The sequence below is a fragment of the Phaethon aethereus genome (genome assembly GCF_964289735.1).
Source record: "Phaethon aethereus genome assembly, chromosome: 6".
NCBI classification, from domain to species: domain Eukaryota; kingdom Metazoa; phylum Chordata; class Aves; order Phaethontiformes; family Phaethontidae; genus Phaethon; species Phaethon aethereus.
In genome coordinates, this window is record NC_138580.1 from 29,116,287 (window position 1) to 29,134,317 (window position 18,031).

At 41.1% G+C, this 18,031-nt stretch overlaps 1 protein-coding gene across 1 annotated transcript in view; it reads left to right on the plus strand.

Annotated features, from left to right (window-relative positions):
* The window catches only part of PARD3B (par-3 family cell polarity regulator beta), a gene marked incomplete at both ends in the record, with an annotated part of 412,476 nt that overhangs the window by 352,642 nt on the left and 41,803 nt on the right, over positions 1-18,031 (plus strand). Inside the window, one exon of the mRNA XM_082001608.1 lies at positions 12,506-12,641. Coding sequence (XP_081857734.1) covers positions 12,506-12,641 — 136 coding nt within the window. The remainder of the gene's footprint in view (positions 1-12,505; positions 12,642-18,031) is intronic.

Sequence of the window (18,031 nt, forward strand, 5' to 3'; positions counted from 1 at the left end):
AGGGCTGCTCATCCCGCAGACGCCAGGAGCAAAGCGGCTGCCTTCAGGAGCGCGCAGCCAGCCGCTGGGCCGGGCGGCCTGCTGTCCTGCGGGGCAGGGAGGGGGACAGCCATACAAACCCGGGCTGCGCCACTTGCCTGAGGGGAGTTGCTGGCCTGACTTCTGGTGGAAAACTGTATTTCCACCTGTTAATAACCAGTCTTCAACCATTTGGGTTGAAAATGGCTATGTAGGACGTGGGCTGAAGCTGAGTTTTTATGGAACATGATGACAGATGTTTTGGGGGGGCCTGGAAGAGGAAGACAAGGGGTTGTTTTGTCTGTGCAAAAAGTAAAAATAAGCAGCATCTGATGCTTTCAGTAAGAAGCTGTAGTCTTTCCATACGCTGGAACGAGGGCTTTATATTTAGGAAGGGAACACAGCCTAGTCTTATACCAGACTGTGCCTTTTGCCACCCCTTGAAGGATGACAATTTGACTAAGTTATAAGATTTAGAGTACTTCCCACACACATGATAGAAACTTGGCTGCTGACTTCACCAAAAGAGCTCGTCCTGAACTGCCAGAGCCTAGACGTGCTTTTCCAGCAGCGGGATCTCCTGGCTGCAGGGACCAGAGAGGTTTCTGGTGCAGGAAGGGAGGATGAGGTGAGTGGGGTATGGTCAGTGTCCCCTCGCCCTTACGCCTCAGCTTCCAGGCAGGGAAGGGGTGAGCTGATTTGCGTGCAGAATCCTAAGAAGTGCCATGGTGGGGCGGGCCAAGAATAGGAACAGAGAAGAGGCAGAATTGCTGGAGCAGCTAGAGGATGGGGAGAATAAAGCAGGGGTGCTGGGTCAGGGCAAAGTTGTGGACAATCAGCGGGTGCTTCAGAGTAGAGGGAGTTTACTGGTCCTGCAAGTTCAATGCTCTGTTAGTGTGCTAGACATGAGCGCAATCATTTGAACCAGCGCAGAAAGGAAGAAGTGCTGTTGGGTGTCCCGCACCACCTGCGTCCTCCCCGTCACCGGCAGGCTGCTTTGGGGAGCGCCTCTGGGAGATGGGTCTCGAGGGGTGCTGCAGAGAGAGGTGCTGACGTGGGCACATCGGGGAGATGTTTCTGTACTGGAGCAGCGTGTGGGACAGGGACGTGCTTGTGTGGGAAGCCAGTAAATGGACGGAGGAAACTGGCATCCTTGGCTGAAAGGTGTGAAGGGAAAGATTGCTGAACATCAGGATGAGAAAAGGGAATGAAGAGAGCAAGACAAAAACAAATGTGAAAGGCCTTGTAAAGGTGTGTCTCTAAACATGGCAGTTGAAACCGTGTGAGAGTCATTCTGTAGCGAGAGAGATGGGCCTGAACCAGAGCACTTGCTTTAGCATTTCTGGGACTTCCCAGCCAAATGCAGAGAGAGAGGCTTGCTCTTCCTCTTCCAGGTGAGATACACCAGGAAACGATTGTGTGTAGTTTGAAGATTCCATTACTTCATTTTTTTTCCATTTTAATTTAACATTTTTCAAAACTATTGCTGAAAAGGAGTGGTACTTACCTTCAATCTTGAACACCTGAAATTCAGCCCTGACTTCTCCAAGTGGAAAAGTGGGAGTAATTTCAGAGGTGCAGTGGAGCTGCAGCCGTAAGACGAAGGAGCTAGAAAAGCTGTGCGTGTCCGGAAGCCCAGGAGCTTCCATTGCCTGCATAATAAAAAGTAATAAAGTTACACTGTTAACTTGAGGCCCCCGAGTTCAGAAATATTTCTCCGAAATGCAGTTCGGCTTATAAAGTGTTTAATTCTGTTGATGTGGAGCTTGCGATGAAAGCTAGTTGAAGGAATGTTCGCTCCCCAGTCTTTGCGAATGCGAACAAAACAACTGTGCTCTGAGGAGCCCAGCTGCGCGGGGGAGAGGTGCCCGAGGAGGGAGGCTGCTGGAAGGGTAGGCAGGGTGGCCTTGGAGGCGGCAGAACTTTGCAAAATCCATCAACCGCTTCAGCATCTGGCAGGGTTTCTGTTGAGCAATAACCACAAGCTAAATTTGCCATATATAATTCCTGAGAGAAGCTAGTGGTAACTGATGTTTTGACTTTTGAGCGTGTTCCTGTGAAACTGCTGGGATCGCAGTGCAGTTTGGAAATACGGCCCTATCGGAGAGCTAGAATGCATTTACCTTCAGGGCTGTCCCCACGGTAAGATCGTCGTACAATTTTCAGCCCCTTGCACTACTCCAATGTAGAAATTATAATGAAAAGTGTTTCTCTTGCACATCTGTTAAATGCTTCGTGTGTCATTTTAGTATATATTCAGAAGTGAACTTTGGATCATTATATTGGAGCTACGACGTTCCAAAGAGCGCGTATGGATTATACTCCCCTCTGTGAGAAGCCCCATGTGTTACAAGAGTCATTCGAGCATGCTCAACAGTGCTTTCATTTTGCTGTGTACTGCACTCACAGCTAGTAAAATACATTAGAAATAACTTCATTTGTTGTCTTTGCTTTTCTTTAGCTTGTAGTTGGAACGCTAAATGCTTTCCTTATAAGGCTCACATGCTTCACCTTGTATGTGCCAGTGGCTTAATAAGAACATCTGCTGTCTTTCTGTAGCAAATCTGATGATTTTTCTGCACACGTATATTTAGTTGTACATATAAATAGAATCCAGGCACTGTTAGATGCGTATGAAAGTGTACGTCAGATTGAGATGGTAACATATGAGGTTTTCTGCAGCTCCGTTTATGAAGTATCAAGTTAAAAACGAAGCTGTGAAGTAGCCAGAAAACTTTTTTATTTCTGCAGCCAAAGGCAGATGCTTGTACAGCCTAACCTAATTAGGTCTCTGATATATTCTTAGAATGGTCAGTATTTCATGTGTTGTATATCATTGTCTGTGAGTTGCTTTTTCATTATAGTTGAGCTTTTACACAGCAGAACGTAGGAGAGCATTGCTCCAGATGTCTGGCTCCTTTCACCAATTTTGTTGCTGTCTACAGCAAAATTTGAGTTTTAGCTCTACAGTGCAAATTCCCTTTGAATCTTTGGATGCCCTTAAACAGTGTAGTACTGGAATATGTGTAAATGTCTACAAAGTACAGTGATTGGAGTGGCTGGTTTAAGAGGAGCTATAAAACGGTTCCAGCTGGAGAGCATTCTTGAGGTAAGCTCAAAATACACTCCAAATTGTCAGCACACTACTCAGGAAAAACACAAGAAACAAATCATCTTTAGTGCTCTTTGCTTCCTTTAATGCACATAAGGATAGTGTAAATGGAAGCCGGTCAATTTTCAACAGTTTGTGTAAAATTGTCCCTAGGTTTTGCTTCTGTACTTTAGCCTTTGTGAGTAAATGCATCACACTGGGCTGTAAGTATACCTGTGTGTATTTCTGCGGACACAACACAGACTGTATTTCAATAAGTATTGCGTATCCATCCATTAATATTTATATGGAACTGAGAGCTTCGGTTCTTGCAATTTTTAATAAACATTGATGGTGTTACTAGTTTATACAGAGCATTCAATATGCTCCATCAAAATGGCAGCTCTAATTAGGTTCCTTGAATTAGCTAATGGATTTTGAGAAAGATAGCTTACAAAGCTCTTACAGCTGTCCAAGATATCCCTGCCATGGCAGAAAGACAAAAGGCTGCTGGAAGCTACAGACTTTAAAGCTTTAGAAATGCAGCTGACAGTTAAAAAAGATAAATTACATTTGTATTTTTTTCCCGTAAAAGTCCTTATGCTGGATTAATGTTATCCTTGTAGTGACCATTCATTAAAAACACTCAAAAAAGCCAACTTTACAGTAAGGGTGTATTTTGGCTATGAGATCTGTGCTTTTTCCTGATACTTTGCACATGGTATAAATTAATTCTTTTTCTTTTTAGAAATGTAAACTATATCTGTAACAGGACTACAGACACAGAAACTTTTTTTTTTTGAGTTGAGGTTGAGATTTCTACCTCATTTCTACCTAGGTGAGGTATTATAAAAACACACCCCACAGAGGACTAGTTGCTGCCACGCTGCCAGTGGCATAGATTTGCATGGGTGTAACGAAGAGCGGGGATACAGTCTCCAGTGTGAAATATGGAGAGGTAATTTCTGGGAGAAGATGGAGAGTTACTCCAGGCTTTGTAGTTTTCAACAAAATGCTTTAGAACATGGGCAGCAGCATCTACTGTGAGCGAATTCTTAGATCCTCGATTCTTTCTTCACAAGGGAGCGCAGAAATTAAGACCACACTGAGTTGTCACCTTCTCTTCCTCCTGCCTTTGCTTTGTGTGTGCTAAAGGGAATTCCTGAGGGACTCATGAATGGCTAACTCATTGGAAGTCTGTAAAGTACTTATTATTTCAGCTTTAGCGATAAGTTTATTAAACTGTAGTGCAAAAAGCAATAGTCAGCAAGCAAAAAAAAAAACCAACACACTAGCTGGCAGTTGCAAGCAGGTGTAATAGCCATTAAGAAATAGAGCTACATTTCCACACAAGAGTTTAGCATTCAGCATTTGCTTTGTTGAATTGTTAAAGCTGCTGTAAATGGAGTTTGGAGGGCTGAAAATCTGCTCTGTGTTGATGTGACCTATCTATTGTAAATATGCCAGCTGCTTTACATCAGTAAAGTAAAATACCCCCTCCCAAGCTGTGTTGTAATACAAAGTGCCAAAAAAGGCAATTTAAGTACTTTACCGTGTAAATCCAGAAGAAATTACCTTGGAGAGAAGGACCTCAATTATGCCTCACACGTGACTTCTGCATGATGGATAAAAGGCATAATTGATATCATCTTTAGTGAAGAAACCAGAAACTGTTGCATTGTCTAGAGGCTACTGAAAATACCAGGAAAATCTGTTTTTCATTATTTTCATTGTGTATTGTTTATAGAGAGTTTGGTTGTTGTCAGCAGCCGAGTCCCTAATCTCCCTGCTTTCCTAGCCCTTCGGAGACACGTGCACATCTCGGATCAACAAGACAGCAGTAAACCTGGTCACATGCCAGAAACAGACATTGCCATTAACCAGCCTGAACTGTAAGGCATCTTTTTATTATTATTAGTTAAAATCTGGTGATTGCCTTCCTTGATGAGACACAATAAGTTGAGCAGAAAAAAGGAGGGAAAAAAAAGCACACCTTTTCTTTGAAGTAAAGACAAGCTGGCTACAAACAAGAAAATGTCCCCTTTTTTCTTTCCTACTTGATTGCAAATAACCTGTTTCTGTTAGAATAGCACATACTGTATCTGATGTTATGGTGAAGTTAAACCTCAGTGTGCTAATTTTGTTTCTGTAAAGCAACAAATTAGGCTATACCTCCCATTATTTCTGGCCAGCTGTAGTCAACTGTAAGCTGTAATGGATGTGAGAAGTGGCCTGGATTGAAAAGGTGGTGCTCATCTGAATGTCTAGGCCATGTGCCATGACAAACAGGAAAAGGTGGTATATGTCATGTGAAAGGAGGGAAACATAAAAGGATGCTTAATGTCAAGCCACTGAGAGATATTTTGTAAAGTTTAGAAAAAATGAGTGTGATAGAAATCTGTTGATCTCTTTGAGGCTTCTGTACACATATTATGAGCTATTTGGGGAAAGAAAAGGTTAATGACACTGCTAATTCACATCATGCAAGGTTCTCTTTCCTTCTTTCTCCCTAATGAGTCTGTAGGAACCTACAAATATCATCTTCTCTCTTTCCACTAAGCTTCTAATGTCAAGAGGTCAGTAGTGATGTTACAGGGTCAATAGGACTCAATTTACATCCAGACAAATGGTAGTCATGTGCTGCCCTAGGAGTCTTTGACCTTTTGGACAAAAGTGGTTGTACTGCTTTTATGCTGGCCTAAAGAATCGAAAGGTGACAGCGTCTGTTCCACTGAAGCACAGTTACGAACATCGTAAAGCAGATTAAGACTCAGGGACTTTAGTATACAAGTTCAAATAAGCGTAAATAGCTTCTTCAGTGTAGTTTGCTTTCCTGCAGTTTATTTAGGATTCTTGACTTTATATGTAGTTACATACATATGAATAGGGAGAAACATATCCATATAATGCTCCTCATGTCAGCCTGTCTATACAGACCCTCTCAGGATAGTCCTGTCTAAATGGAACTGGGCTCAAAGTCTTCCTCCCAGTCACTTTGCACAGGTTTCCAAATCACATGTCCTACTGGGGCCCCTCTCCATTGATAAAGACAGTAACTGTGTATACATACAGTATATTCCTGCCCACAGCAAGAAAGCAAGTGTTATGGAGACCCATAAAACCACTTGCATGGTTCCAGTAGCTAGAAAGACATTGTTCTTAAGTTGGGTCCTCACCATGGGGTGTGTGTAGCCAAAACCTAGGCTCACTCTGGCTGAACATAAAAGATGATTCCTGAGCCTGCAAGGCAATACCAGTGATGTCGTCAAGGTATTTCTGACAAATCTTTCATTGCAATATCATTCACTTACTCAAGTGCATATGAAAACAACAAATGTTCATTTCTTCCTAAACTCTCTTTCTCTTGGTTGACAAAGATGAAAGTTAAACTATTGTAGAATTATGTTCTTATCATTGATTTTCTTTTTATTGCTTCCCACCATTTTTTCATTCCCTCTTACCGTTGAGGTTGCAGAAATATCTTCATAAGCAACATTATACTTCAGGGTAGAAGTACAAGGGCTGGAACTGAAAGAGTAATGTACTCAAATATTTATTTGTTATAACTTCAAAATTAAAGTTTTACTCTAAGTGAAAGATAATTTTACATGCTGTCTTTGACTCCCTTATACCGTACAGTATCAATCCAGGCTGGGGGATGAAGGGATCGAGAGCAGCCCTGCTGAGAAAGACTTGGGTTTCTGGTGGATGAAAAGCTGGACATGAGCTGGCAATGTGCACTCACAGCCCAGAAGGCCAACCATATCCTGGGTTGCATCAAAGGAAGCGTGGCCAGCAGGTCGAGGGAGGTGATTCTGCCCCTTTGCTCCACTCTGGTGAGACCCCACCTGGAGTCCTGCGTCGAGCTCTGGAGCCCTCAGCACAGGAAAGACATGGACCTGTTGGAGCAGGTCCAGAGAAGGGCCACAAAAATGCTCAGAGGGATGGAACACCTCTGCTGTGAGGACAGGCTGGGAGAGTTGGGGTTGTTCAGCCTGGAGAAGAGAAGGCTCCGGGGAGACCTTATTGCAGCCTTCCAGTACTATATGGGGGCTTACAAGAGAGATGGGGACAGACTTTTTAGCAGGGCCTGTTGCGATAGGACAAGGGGTAATGGATTTAAAGTAAAAGAGGGTAGATCTAGACTAGCTGTAAGGAAGAAATTTTTTACAACGAGGGTGGTGAAACCCTGGCACAGGTTGCACAGAGAGGTAGTAGATGCCCCGTTCCAGGAAACATCCCAGATCGGGTTGGACGGGGCTCTGAGCAACCTGATTTAGTCAAAGGTGTCCCTGCTCACTGCAGGGGGGTTGGGCTAGATGACATTAAAAGGTCCCTGTCAACCCAAAGATTCTATGGTCTTTGCAGACCACTATGTTCCTTTCAGTCTATAAAATTAGTTTCATTTTATAGCAGATTGTGAATGGAAGATTGTCCATCCTCTTGAGTCTGTGAATCACATTTTGTCTTGGATTTGTTTGTTCATGGAAAATTTGCAAAAAGAATAATTTTTCTTTTTCTCTCTTTTTTTTTTAACTTGGAAGCACCAGTTGTTTGTTTAGAGGCTGACAGTCAGCTGGGTGAAATCAGCGTTTGAAAGAAGTGGCTGGCAAAAAAGCCCTGTGCAATATTAATGTGTTTAGGAAAACCACTGGAAACAAAATGTTTATTGCCTCTTTAAATGTATGTTTATATACAGCTTTAAGTGGTTCATCTTACTCTGTGTGTGCAACACTTGTTTTTAATTTTGTATTATCTAGGGAGCTGCAGTAAGTCGCTAATTTAAAAAATGACAGTTTTAACCTGAATGGTTGAAACATAGATTAGCAACTCAGAGGAAGAACAGAGAGGAGATTTTACTGTGCAAAGCCTGAGCTATATGTATTAAATACTGATTATGATGGTTCGATTCTTTGGAAAAAAAAAAAAAACCTTGTCTGTCATATTGGGTGTATAAGGTTATTGCTGTGGTGCTTGTCTATCTCTTCAGAGATGACGGGATGAAATTTCACAGTCGTATTTTACATAATGCTGGAAATAACTTGAAGCTAAATCTATGCCAACTTACGGTTTCCTTTTTGTTTTGGGATGCCTATTCCAACTGTATCGGTTCAGTGGCTGCTTCGTAGCAGGTCCCTTTACAGTCGCAGTGGGCAGGGTGGAACCTGTAGAGTGCCTCTGACAGATTCAAGCCCAGGGCAGATGGTGGGGAGTTCTGGCCGTCGTCTGTCTAGTTGGTGGTACAGCCCCCCAGCAGCATGGGTTAAAACGATCACTCAGACTTTTTTTTTGCTTTTTCTCCCAGGCCAGGAGACAGCTTTGGTTTGTAAAGATTGTATCTAGCAAAACTACAGAATGGCTGGCAGGAATGTGCTTTTTGCCTCTTTTGAGTGTTCATATAAGATTATTTATTACTTTTCCTATTTCCCCAAAAAATCCTTGCAGTGTGTGCAGCTTATTTGAAGAACTGCTGAACTTCTCTTAAGGTTGTTTGTGGCTTGGAATTTTGGACAGGTTTTGTTACAGTTGTTTGAAATCGGCATCCGAGTCTTCGCTAAACTCTTTGTAAAGTTTTTCAGAGATTTCCCCCCTCCCCCCCCAACTTAGACACTATTTAAGAACCTCCCCAAAAATCTTCAGGCTCTATCCCAGTGTCAGCTGCTTCTGAATCATTCTCCTTACATGTAGCACAATTTTAGGAAATCATTCTGAAATCAATTGTAAAATGCAGAGTGGATGGTTCGCTTACAGTCTTGTGACGATGGAGAAGTCCATGGGTAGATTAAATGTTGGAGCCTGGAACACGTGGTGGTGGAGGGAAATGGCAACTGTGTGGTTGCACAGTTCTCTGAAGAACATATAGCACAGGGAGCCATGTCAGGGAAGCGAGTTGTGCACAAAATTGTAGATATGATGAGGACTGTGATATTTATATCTCCTCAACGAGGGAGCGCTACGTTAAATGTAAAGCTACTGTAAAAGAAATCTGTCTGCTGTACTTACTAGGCTTGGTGAAAAGCTTCAATAAGTCTCCTTAATATAAATTGGCTTAGATTGGAGTATTGTTTTTATATTTCTTCTGTAAGTTCAAGTTCCTTTTCAGTATAAATAATCATGCATCCGAAACATTTGAACTGGTATTCGTCTGCTGTTTCCCTGTCTGAGAACTGCTATCTGATCAAACCAATATTTTTTAATTATGTATTTATAGGCAGATGGGAGAATAGTTTACAGTCAATGTATGATCTTCTCTGCAAATCTTGGAAAATTGTGTTGTTTTTTTTTTTTTAATATTGCCTTATCAGTTTCTTTTTTTTATTACTGATTACTTCATTCTGTTTGAATTCAATGCTTCAGTTTCTTTGGGGTAAACTAATAGATTATGTATGCGATATTTGCACAGCGCTGATTGAATTCATCTGGTGAGTTTGAATGTGGTTCATATATTCACATAATTGTCAGGAGCCAACTTGAAATTCAGAACTGTTTCATGAGCATTGCACAGGGCATCATACTCATCTCGCATTACTCGGGATTGGGTAAAACTTCCATGGTAAGCTAGACTGCAGCTCTTTCAAAAGCCAATGTCTTTTACATTTGTGCCTATAAACAGTGATGGGGGGGGCGGGGGAAGAGCTGTGGAGCTTTAACTGTTCTCTGCAAAAACAAAGCTTATGTACTGACCGGCCCTCTTCCAACCTGTTCCCCCCACTTTTCTAACAAATTCTGAACCTGCTGGCCATTTTGGACCAGACTTGACAGGTGATCTGATGTTCAAAAGATACCGGATCGCTGAGTTTCATGAAAATAAGCAGCCTGCTAGAGAGGCCCAGGCAAACACCCTTCCTTGCTGGGGAGAAATGCTGCAGTGTGAACTCAGTCCCATTATTGGACACCAGAGAACCCACAGGAGAGAAGCACAGGAAATCAGACTTCACGGAGCTCCTTGTTTCCACAGAGATTATGCTTGTGTTTTCACACTAATCCAGATGGATAACTTTCCATGTGCTGCTATCTTTCATTCAAACGTTCCTTCTTATTCTCATGGTTAGGGTTTGTACTTTAATACGAGGTGGCAGAGGTTTGCCAAAGAAAAAACTGTCAGGCCAGTCTTTTAATGTGTATAATCAGCTTCACCTTTGCAGCACCTACTTCCACTTGCTGGCTAGGTGGGTTTAAGCAGAAGGAAGTTCACCTACAGGAGATCTGCAGCAAATGGAGCACAGGCTGCTCTTACTGCCTCTGACAATATTTCAGTCTCAGATTTCATTTAAAAAAGGAAAAAGAAACAAAACTGTATGGTATTTTCAGATTACCTCTTCAGCAAAAACACCTGGAGGTAGAAAGTGCGTATGTGGCCATTAGGCCACTGGTGGCAGGTGCTAATAGAGTTTGCAGAGAGCTGCAGGGAGACAGATCGGCTGGAATCAAACTAGACCTCTTGCCTGCATTTCAGTGTTTCCCTCTCTTAGCTAGTGCTGCTTTGGGTAATGATGTTGGCAAAGCAACAGGGACAGTACTTTGGGCCTTATCGGTATGTTAGCAGCCCTAATTAAATGCTTTATCTGTACTCACAAGTGAAGTCAGGGGATTTCACAGGTATCATGTTGCTCATGAGCTGTGGACCAAGCTTCAGCGTTCTAAGTGATAGCCCCCATTAGCTAGTCCTCAATTCCAGTGTTTTGCAAACTGGAAATGGTTCTCCACTATTGGACAAGAAATTGTGCAAGGAACAAAGGCATTTAGCTGTGGAAGTAATCAAAGGGAAAAGGGAAGGTACTACTTTTTTTCTTCGATAGTCCGTAGAGTTTATGTGAGCTTTCTGCACTATCTTGGCAGATCATAAGAAAAATTTTGTATGCTCTGGAAGAGCTTGGTAAGTCAGCCAGAGAAGCTCAAAACCTCTGGGACTTTGTAGAGTAGATGGGCTGGGTAACTTAGGATCCAGGGAAGGCAAGTAATTTGTTCAGTTTTTCGTGGAAATCTACTGATGCTGCAAGTAAACGTTTCCAATCCTGGCTGCATATTCAGTTGCATTTGCACCCTACGTGGAATTTCCCTTTATTGGTAATTAATTTCCAACCAATTTAGATTGCTAGTAGGTACTAGAAACTACTTATTGAACTGATAAGTTTATGTCCAATCTTTTGTATGTGCTTTCCAAATTCTGTTTGCTATGCAAATCCTATAAAAGGCTTCCCTAGATTCTAGCATACTCATAGTGAAGTACAGTGTGACAAGATGCTCCACAGAATCTGTGCTCATGTGAATAAATCTGTATCTTTATAGCCCACTGTTGGTGAGGCAGAGTTAAGGTTGCAGATTAAGAGAAGATATGATGATGTGCTGCAATAACAATGCTCTGAGTTTAGAAGCAGCCACAAATAAATTCTATGACAACTCCCTGTGAATGCCAGTAAATGCTACTGAGCCATACAGTCAGCGTTCACCCCAGTGCTGACTAGAGCAGGGCTGGAAATAGCTGCAGGAAACTTTTAATTTATTTATTTTAAATGTGGCTGGGTTTTTGGGGGTTTTTTTTGATTCTTAGGCATTTTCAGGATTTTTTTTTTTTTTTTAATCCTTCCAGGTATAGCTTGAGCTTCCACAGTTGTACAAGGCCAGCTGTAAGGTTTTGGAAGGCTCACCAGGGTCAAAGACAGGCATGAGTTTAACATGGTAAACTAAGCAACTCCACTAGCTTTACCACAGCAGTTTGCAGTATATGCAGTTCAACGTACAAGTGAGTCTTTGTGGATTACTGTTTAATTACTACTTCAAAAAAATGGTGTCAAGATTTGATAGTGTGCTTTCCCATCTCTCCTTCTTGCCTCCCCTGTATTGTCATGGCTGATGTCTTAGTTCTTTGTATAATTGGGAGGGAGGTTGTTTTTTATAAGATAAAACTTTTTTCTGTGCTTCTCTGTAAATATAGTTTATTCTTTACCTTGAATAAACATAATTTTAGGGAAATTCCACGTTTAGCATGGGAGCAAAAGGAAACATTTTTTGGCAGCTTATCATCATTATTATTAAAATATGATAGCCATTTATAGCTGCTCATAGGAATGTTAAAAGTTTCCTTGTGCTCCCCCATCTGTCTGCATCCATCTGTTGTCTCTTGTCTTGTACTGGAATTGTTAAGTTCTTTGGACAGGAACAGCCTTTTTTAAAAAAGAGGATCCAGTTCACAATTTGATCAGCTTTATTAATACAAGAAAGCAAAAATAAGGGTGATATGGGCCAGTGGGCACTATGCAAGTCAGGAGACTCAGACGTTCATAATCCATTTGTCTCAGGTGTGGCAATTCTGTGTGCGTGCTCATATGGGTACCTGGTCAGTGTTAGAGATGTGTGTACATACGTGTTTTATTTAGCATTTTTTATTTTTCTCAGTGGCTGCACAAGTGGTGGGAATGCTGATCGTATCCAGAAGTTACGGAAGGAGTACCACCAGGCCAGGCGAGAAGGCTTGCCTTTCTATGAGGACGATGAAGGAAGAACACAGCCGTCTGATTACGACCAGCGTTGGGTAGGTCCACAATGTGATGCAAAGTGCTTTTGTGGCATTCAGGGTTAGCAGAAGGTGCTGATTTGTTTGTGTTTTCCAGAAATCAGCTTAACATGAATTTGGGGGAGTTTGTAGGAATGGAGAAATCCTTAATGCCAGCCCACCAAAGAAAACATTACTACCATGAGAACTTGGCTAAAAGTAACTTGTCTGTTCACCGCGTTTGATTTAGGCCCAGGTTTCCTCTCTTTAGGCCCAAGATACAGAGTCATTGCCAAACTTTGTCACATGTGGTAGCATCAAGGCTTTTCAGCAGGATTTATGGTACTCTGGCAGTTCATCCAGTGATTCCCTGGGCTGAGAGCGTTAGAAGAGCCAGACTCCCACTGCACTTAGCTGCAAAGTGAGAGGAAGGAAACGGAGGCATGTCTGTTCCTGCCCTTTGTTCTGCACACTAGACAGTAGCAATCTGGCCATGACATATCCTCAGTAAGTTTTATAAAGTGAAAAAAGGAATAATTTGCTCATCTACTATCAGAAGATCTTAAAGTATTCTACCAACACTATAGAACTGTTATAGACATACTGTATTCCTTGTTTTACATCTAGGAGTCACACTACACTGAGACGTATTATCTACCCCACTACGAAAGTAACCTGTGGTGGACCAGAGATTAAATCAAGAGTACTGGAAACACAACAGCTATAGTCTATGGAATCACAGCTGTGGTACTCAAGAGCTCCACCTGAGCAGGTTTCAGAGTTGGACTCTGTCTCTTAGAAGTAATTATAATCAACCAACATTCAAAAATGTAACTTCCATAAGATGCAGTTTATGCTAAATTTGAAATTTTAGTAGAAAGAGACAGAGTTATGTTAAAACCTTAAGAATCTAAATATACTCAAAGTTTGAACTAACATTGTTGGTTTTAATGTCCTCCAAACTATCAGTGTGAATGCTGAAGTGAAATCTTCAACGATTGGGGTTGTAGTCCAAAAAAATCCCATGTGAGACTAGACTTTATTGCACTCACAGAGAGAGAGAGAGAGTTAAAAGGGGTGTTTTTACATAAATTATCAAATATATTTGTTCATTAACCCAAAAAATGTTGTTGTATATATTATTCTGATTCAATTACCGACAGTGTCACCTTCAGCAAAATAATTCATTCCAGTTAACATAGAAGTTAACTTTAATCCACTGCCTTAAATTTTGTGACCCAAATGTGGGCTTCTATGTAGTTGCCATTCTTCTTCTGAGTAGCTTTTGTAAACTAAAATGAGAATATGCATCAAATGTGTCTTTCTGTTGAAATTGTATGGTATAAGTGTCCTGACAGAGGCCCCAGACTGGGCCAGTGGTACCTCTTCAGCAGCCTGAGGATTTCTGCTTCTTATCAGAAACTGATAAGGCTTTATTAATCCTCAGAGGAGGTTGAGATTTATGGTCCAGTGTAGCTTCCTAAGATTCACAAAGGTTTCTTCTAGGTAATCCTTTCTAAGCCTTTCCTATTAGGTATAATGCACAGAGATTACCGATTTCCAAAGCTTTGCTTTTCCTGTGAGGCAAGTTGTCCTAATCAGAGCACCTGAAAGGGACCCTTAAGTATCTTAATCTTGAATTGATTCATAATAGTGGCACCAGGATTGTTTCTTTTTGCCCTCCAATGCAGAATATTTTTAAATGTTTTTGTTGTGAGGAATGGCAGTCTGCTCAAAAATCAGAGTCCACCTTGAGGGCTTTAATACTCTGAAGTTTGTTGCTGAAACAGTTCCTCTTGTTGAAGTGGTTTACAAATTTCAGAGACTTCTGGTCTCTTCACTGCAACAATATCATCCACTGATCCATCCAGCCTTGCTTTCATAGGCACTGTCTTTCAGTCTGGAAAATACTGTGGCCACAGCTTGCTCTCTTTCTACTCCTGGCTGAAATTTCTACTCTTGCATGTAGTTTTACCCTTAAACCACATATGTTACATCAATCCATTCAGACAGAAAAGAAGGAACAAAAATAGAATCAAAATACTAAAAAGAAAACAAATGTCTCAAAACATCTTGCCAGGAGAGTCCTCAAGATACTTTCTAAGCAATGTCATCTTTTCCACCTCGGGCTGCTGACCCTCAGCAGTACTGTGGTAACACAGATTGAACAACAGCTGATTTTTTTCTACCTTTACTCATCCGTGGAGAGACATGCTGATGACTAATTGCATAATTGTAAATCAATAAAAACTTAGAATAATCTTCAGAATGTCAGGTCTTTCTTTAAAGAGACAACAGACAGCGGAGGAGGAGGAAGAAATTTCTGGTATAAGTTTTCTTCCTTCCCACAGGAGGTTATGACACCAGGGAAGCTGCAGCTGGAAGGGAGATGCTGGGTCTCCCTATGTATTTTTAATACTCGATTAGTTCTTTCTATGCTTTTGTCAGTCAGCTGTTTTACCTAAGCCAGCTTTCCTATAAGATCTCTTTCTAATGTACAGCAGCTGCTGTAATCGCTTCCCACCATCTCATGAAACATGCAGATAAGTTGGGAAATAACAGAGGATAATTTGAGAAGACACTATCCCATCGCAAATCAACAGTCTCAGAAATGGACCCTGGGTCTTGTCCTCCAAAAAAGTATCTGAGAACTCATGAGGCAAATTTCTATCTGATAAAGCTGACATTGACAAGTGGCCTTTAGCTGACACTGTAATGGGACAGAATTTCTAATAGAAGGGGTATTTCTAACAATCTACTTTAAAAAAAGTGGGATAAATCAAGTTAAAGTGCAGAGCCGGCTGAAAAGCTAGCATTGTAAGGGAAAATGATCTCATGACAGGCAATTGGGATCCATAAATGTTTTAAAAATAAGGTCAAAAATTCATTTTAAATGGGCCTGCTATTTTCTCATCATCCATTCCTCCCCCCTGCGTCCATTTTCCAATTCTCCTCTGTTCTTCTCATCTGTTGCTGGATGAATTTTTTGCTCTCTTGCGCCTTCATTCTGCGCTCCCTTCCCCACAGCCTGTTCTTTTTCTTTTTGTAACTGAATAATTCAGTTTAGTGTGTCTCCATAAACAGAGGCATGTATAGCACTGTCTGTGCTATAGAGCCATATCCTTTGAAATTCTTTTCCCAGTGCCTTTGTGCTTTGGTTTGTTGCTGAGTTTTGCATGGTTTGGACTGCTCCCTGTCCCTGCCACCCCACTTTCAGGTTTATAACTAAGATAAATGATAAGCCAAATTCTATAGGGTTGATCACAAGACTTAAAGTAAACCTCAGCTAGTTAACCAAAGGACAGGCTGATGATAAGTATAAATATTGTCTAGGAAAATGAATGCCTGTTGTTATCAGTGTAATGTGAGATTACCCTAAAATTTTCCGACAGCTAGGGTATATTGGGAAGTATCAGCTCAAGACAGATTTTAGGGATATGCATAAATGCTCATGTCTTAGTGGGACATCAGATAGTCAAAGCACTCATGAACATATCCTGTACAAACCTAATTTGGGTCTACAGAAAGAGGCATAATATGTTTATGTAGTATTATCATATACTGTAGTATCAGTCAGACCCTGAGAGAGCTATGTGAGCAATAAACTGCAAGAACTTCGTCTCCCTAGGAGTTGGAGAGCTTTTTCATGGGCACTCTTTTTCAGGGCTTTAGAATCACAGCCTAATAGCTGATCATGAGAAATAGCGAAGGAGCTGTCAAGACAAAGCTGTGAAGTTCGCATCTGCACTTGTATTTAAGGGCATTTAAATAATGAGGAATTAATCATCTATTTGAGGATTTACTTGGATTGTCTTACAGACTTTGTACAAATCCAGTTACTTAAAGCATCAATTCTTTCCTTCAGGGTGGCAGTAAATCCTTGAAACTTTGTCTTTTTTATGTATGTTGAAGGGCTGCGTGTAACACCGGCCACATTGCAAATAATTCTTCACCTGTTAGTGACCGCATCCACTTCACTGTACCGAAACTTATGTTAAGTGGTTCTAAAAGCCTTTTCCTTATTTGCAGATCAGATTTGCAAGCTGATAAGTAACCTAAAGATATAAGAAAACCTGTCTCTGGGTACTAGCTGTGAACATTTTGATTGAAACAGATCTGTAATGTACCGAGTTTTGTCAGTTCCCAGTTGAGAGTATGAAAGAAGAATCATGCCTGTCTGTGTTAAAGGCCAAGTACTTTATTGTGTGCCTGGCAGGGATCCAAGCCTAAAAATCAACCAGAACAAAAAAAGGAGCGTTAAGAACTGCATTATTTTTCCATAATGTGTCAAAGGGTTCTACGCTTGCTTCAGGATGAATAAGGAGCTGTTTGTACATTTCATGATCAATTAATTCCAGGTTCAGGATGTTGCATTTCAAATAGGTTAGGTTCCCAAAACGCACAGACGTTTGTGTTGGACCATGGTTAAAAACCAAAATTCCAACTTCTAGAATAATAACATTCCTGTCTTCTAGTGCAATGGGAGAAGCTGACAATTTTATGTACTATGTGAAACCATATAGCAGAAACTGCTGTGAATTCCAGACTTTCTGAGCCCACAGACTATTAGTAGAAAACATTGAATTTAAAAGGAAAAAAAAAAAGACAGTAACTTCTTAAAGTATAGCTGCTTTGAAATCCATGGATTGGAAATACTTGTGTATATGTTATTAAAATATTAATTAAGAGAGTATGTAAAACATTTTATTAGGATGTATGATTAACTTACCAATCAAGAACTTCTTATGGTCACTACTTAGCTCCTTCAATGAAGGTTTCAGATTAGGGTGCATTCTCAAGAGCCGTTCAAACTAAGCAGAAGGATTTTGAAATTTACAGGCTGGCTTCTGGGGGTAGGTTTAGGGGGAAGTTATTTTGGAGAAATCCCTGCCAAACCTCATGTGAAAAATAAACTATTCCAAATGGCACATGCAAGGAAAGCCAAATTCAATTCCATTAATACTAATAATAAAGAGTGACTCTTATAACTTATTTGGAGTCATTCCTACTTACACGAAGGTTGAATTTGGCATAGATTATCTGAACCAAAGGGGAGTCTGAAATGCTCATGTCTTCATGCTAACGCTATGTACACACTCTTATTTACCAAGGGAAACAGTTCTGATGCCATATGTCATCTTATCAAAGCTCCCTGGTACTGTTTATACCTTACGATATTATGTGGGTTCCAGAAACATATCATGCTATCTGTTCCACAAGGTACCTCGCCACACAGCTGCTTTTTGTTGTATTTCAACGCAGGGGAGTGATTCTGAGGAGGACAAACGCTAAGCATCTCTCTGAACTTCATGCGAGTAGTTGAAGGAAATCAACCAAAAACATGTGGTGCTGCCGGGCTTTGGCTGTCCTTGCAGGCTCGCAGCACTGAGAGGTTCCACATTAACACATGTGCCAGCGGTCGTGTCCCT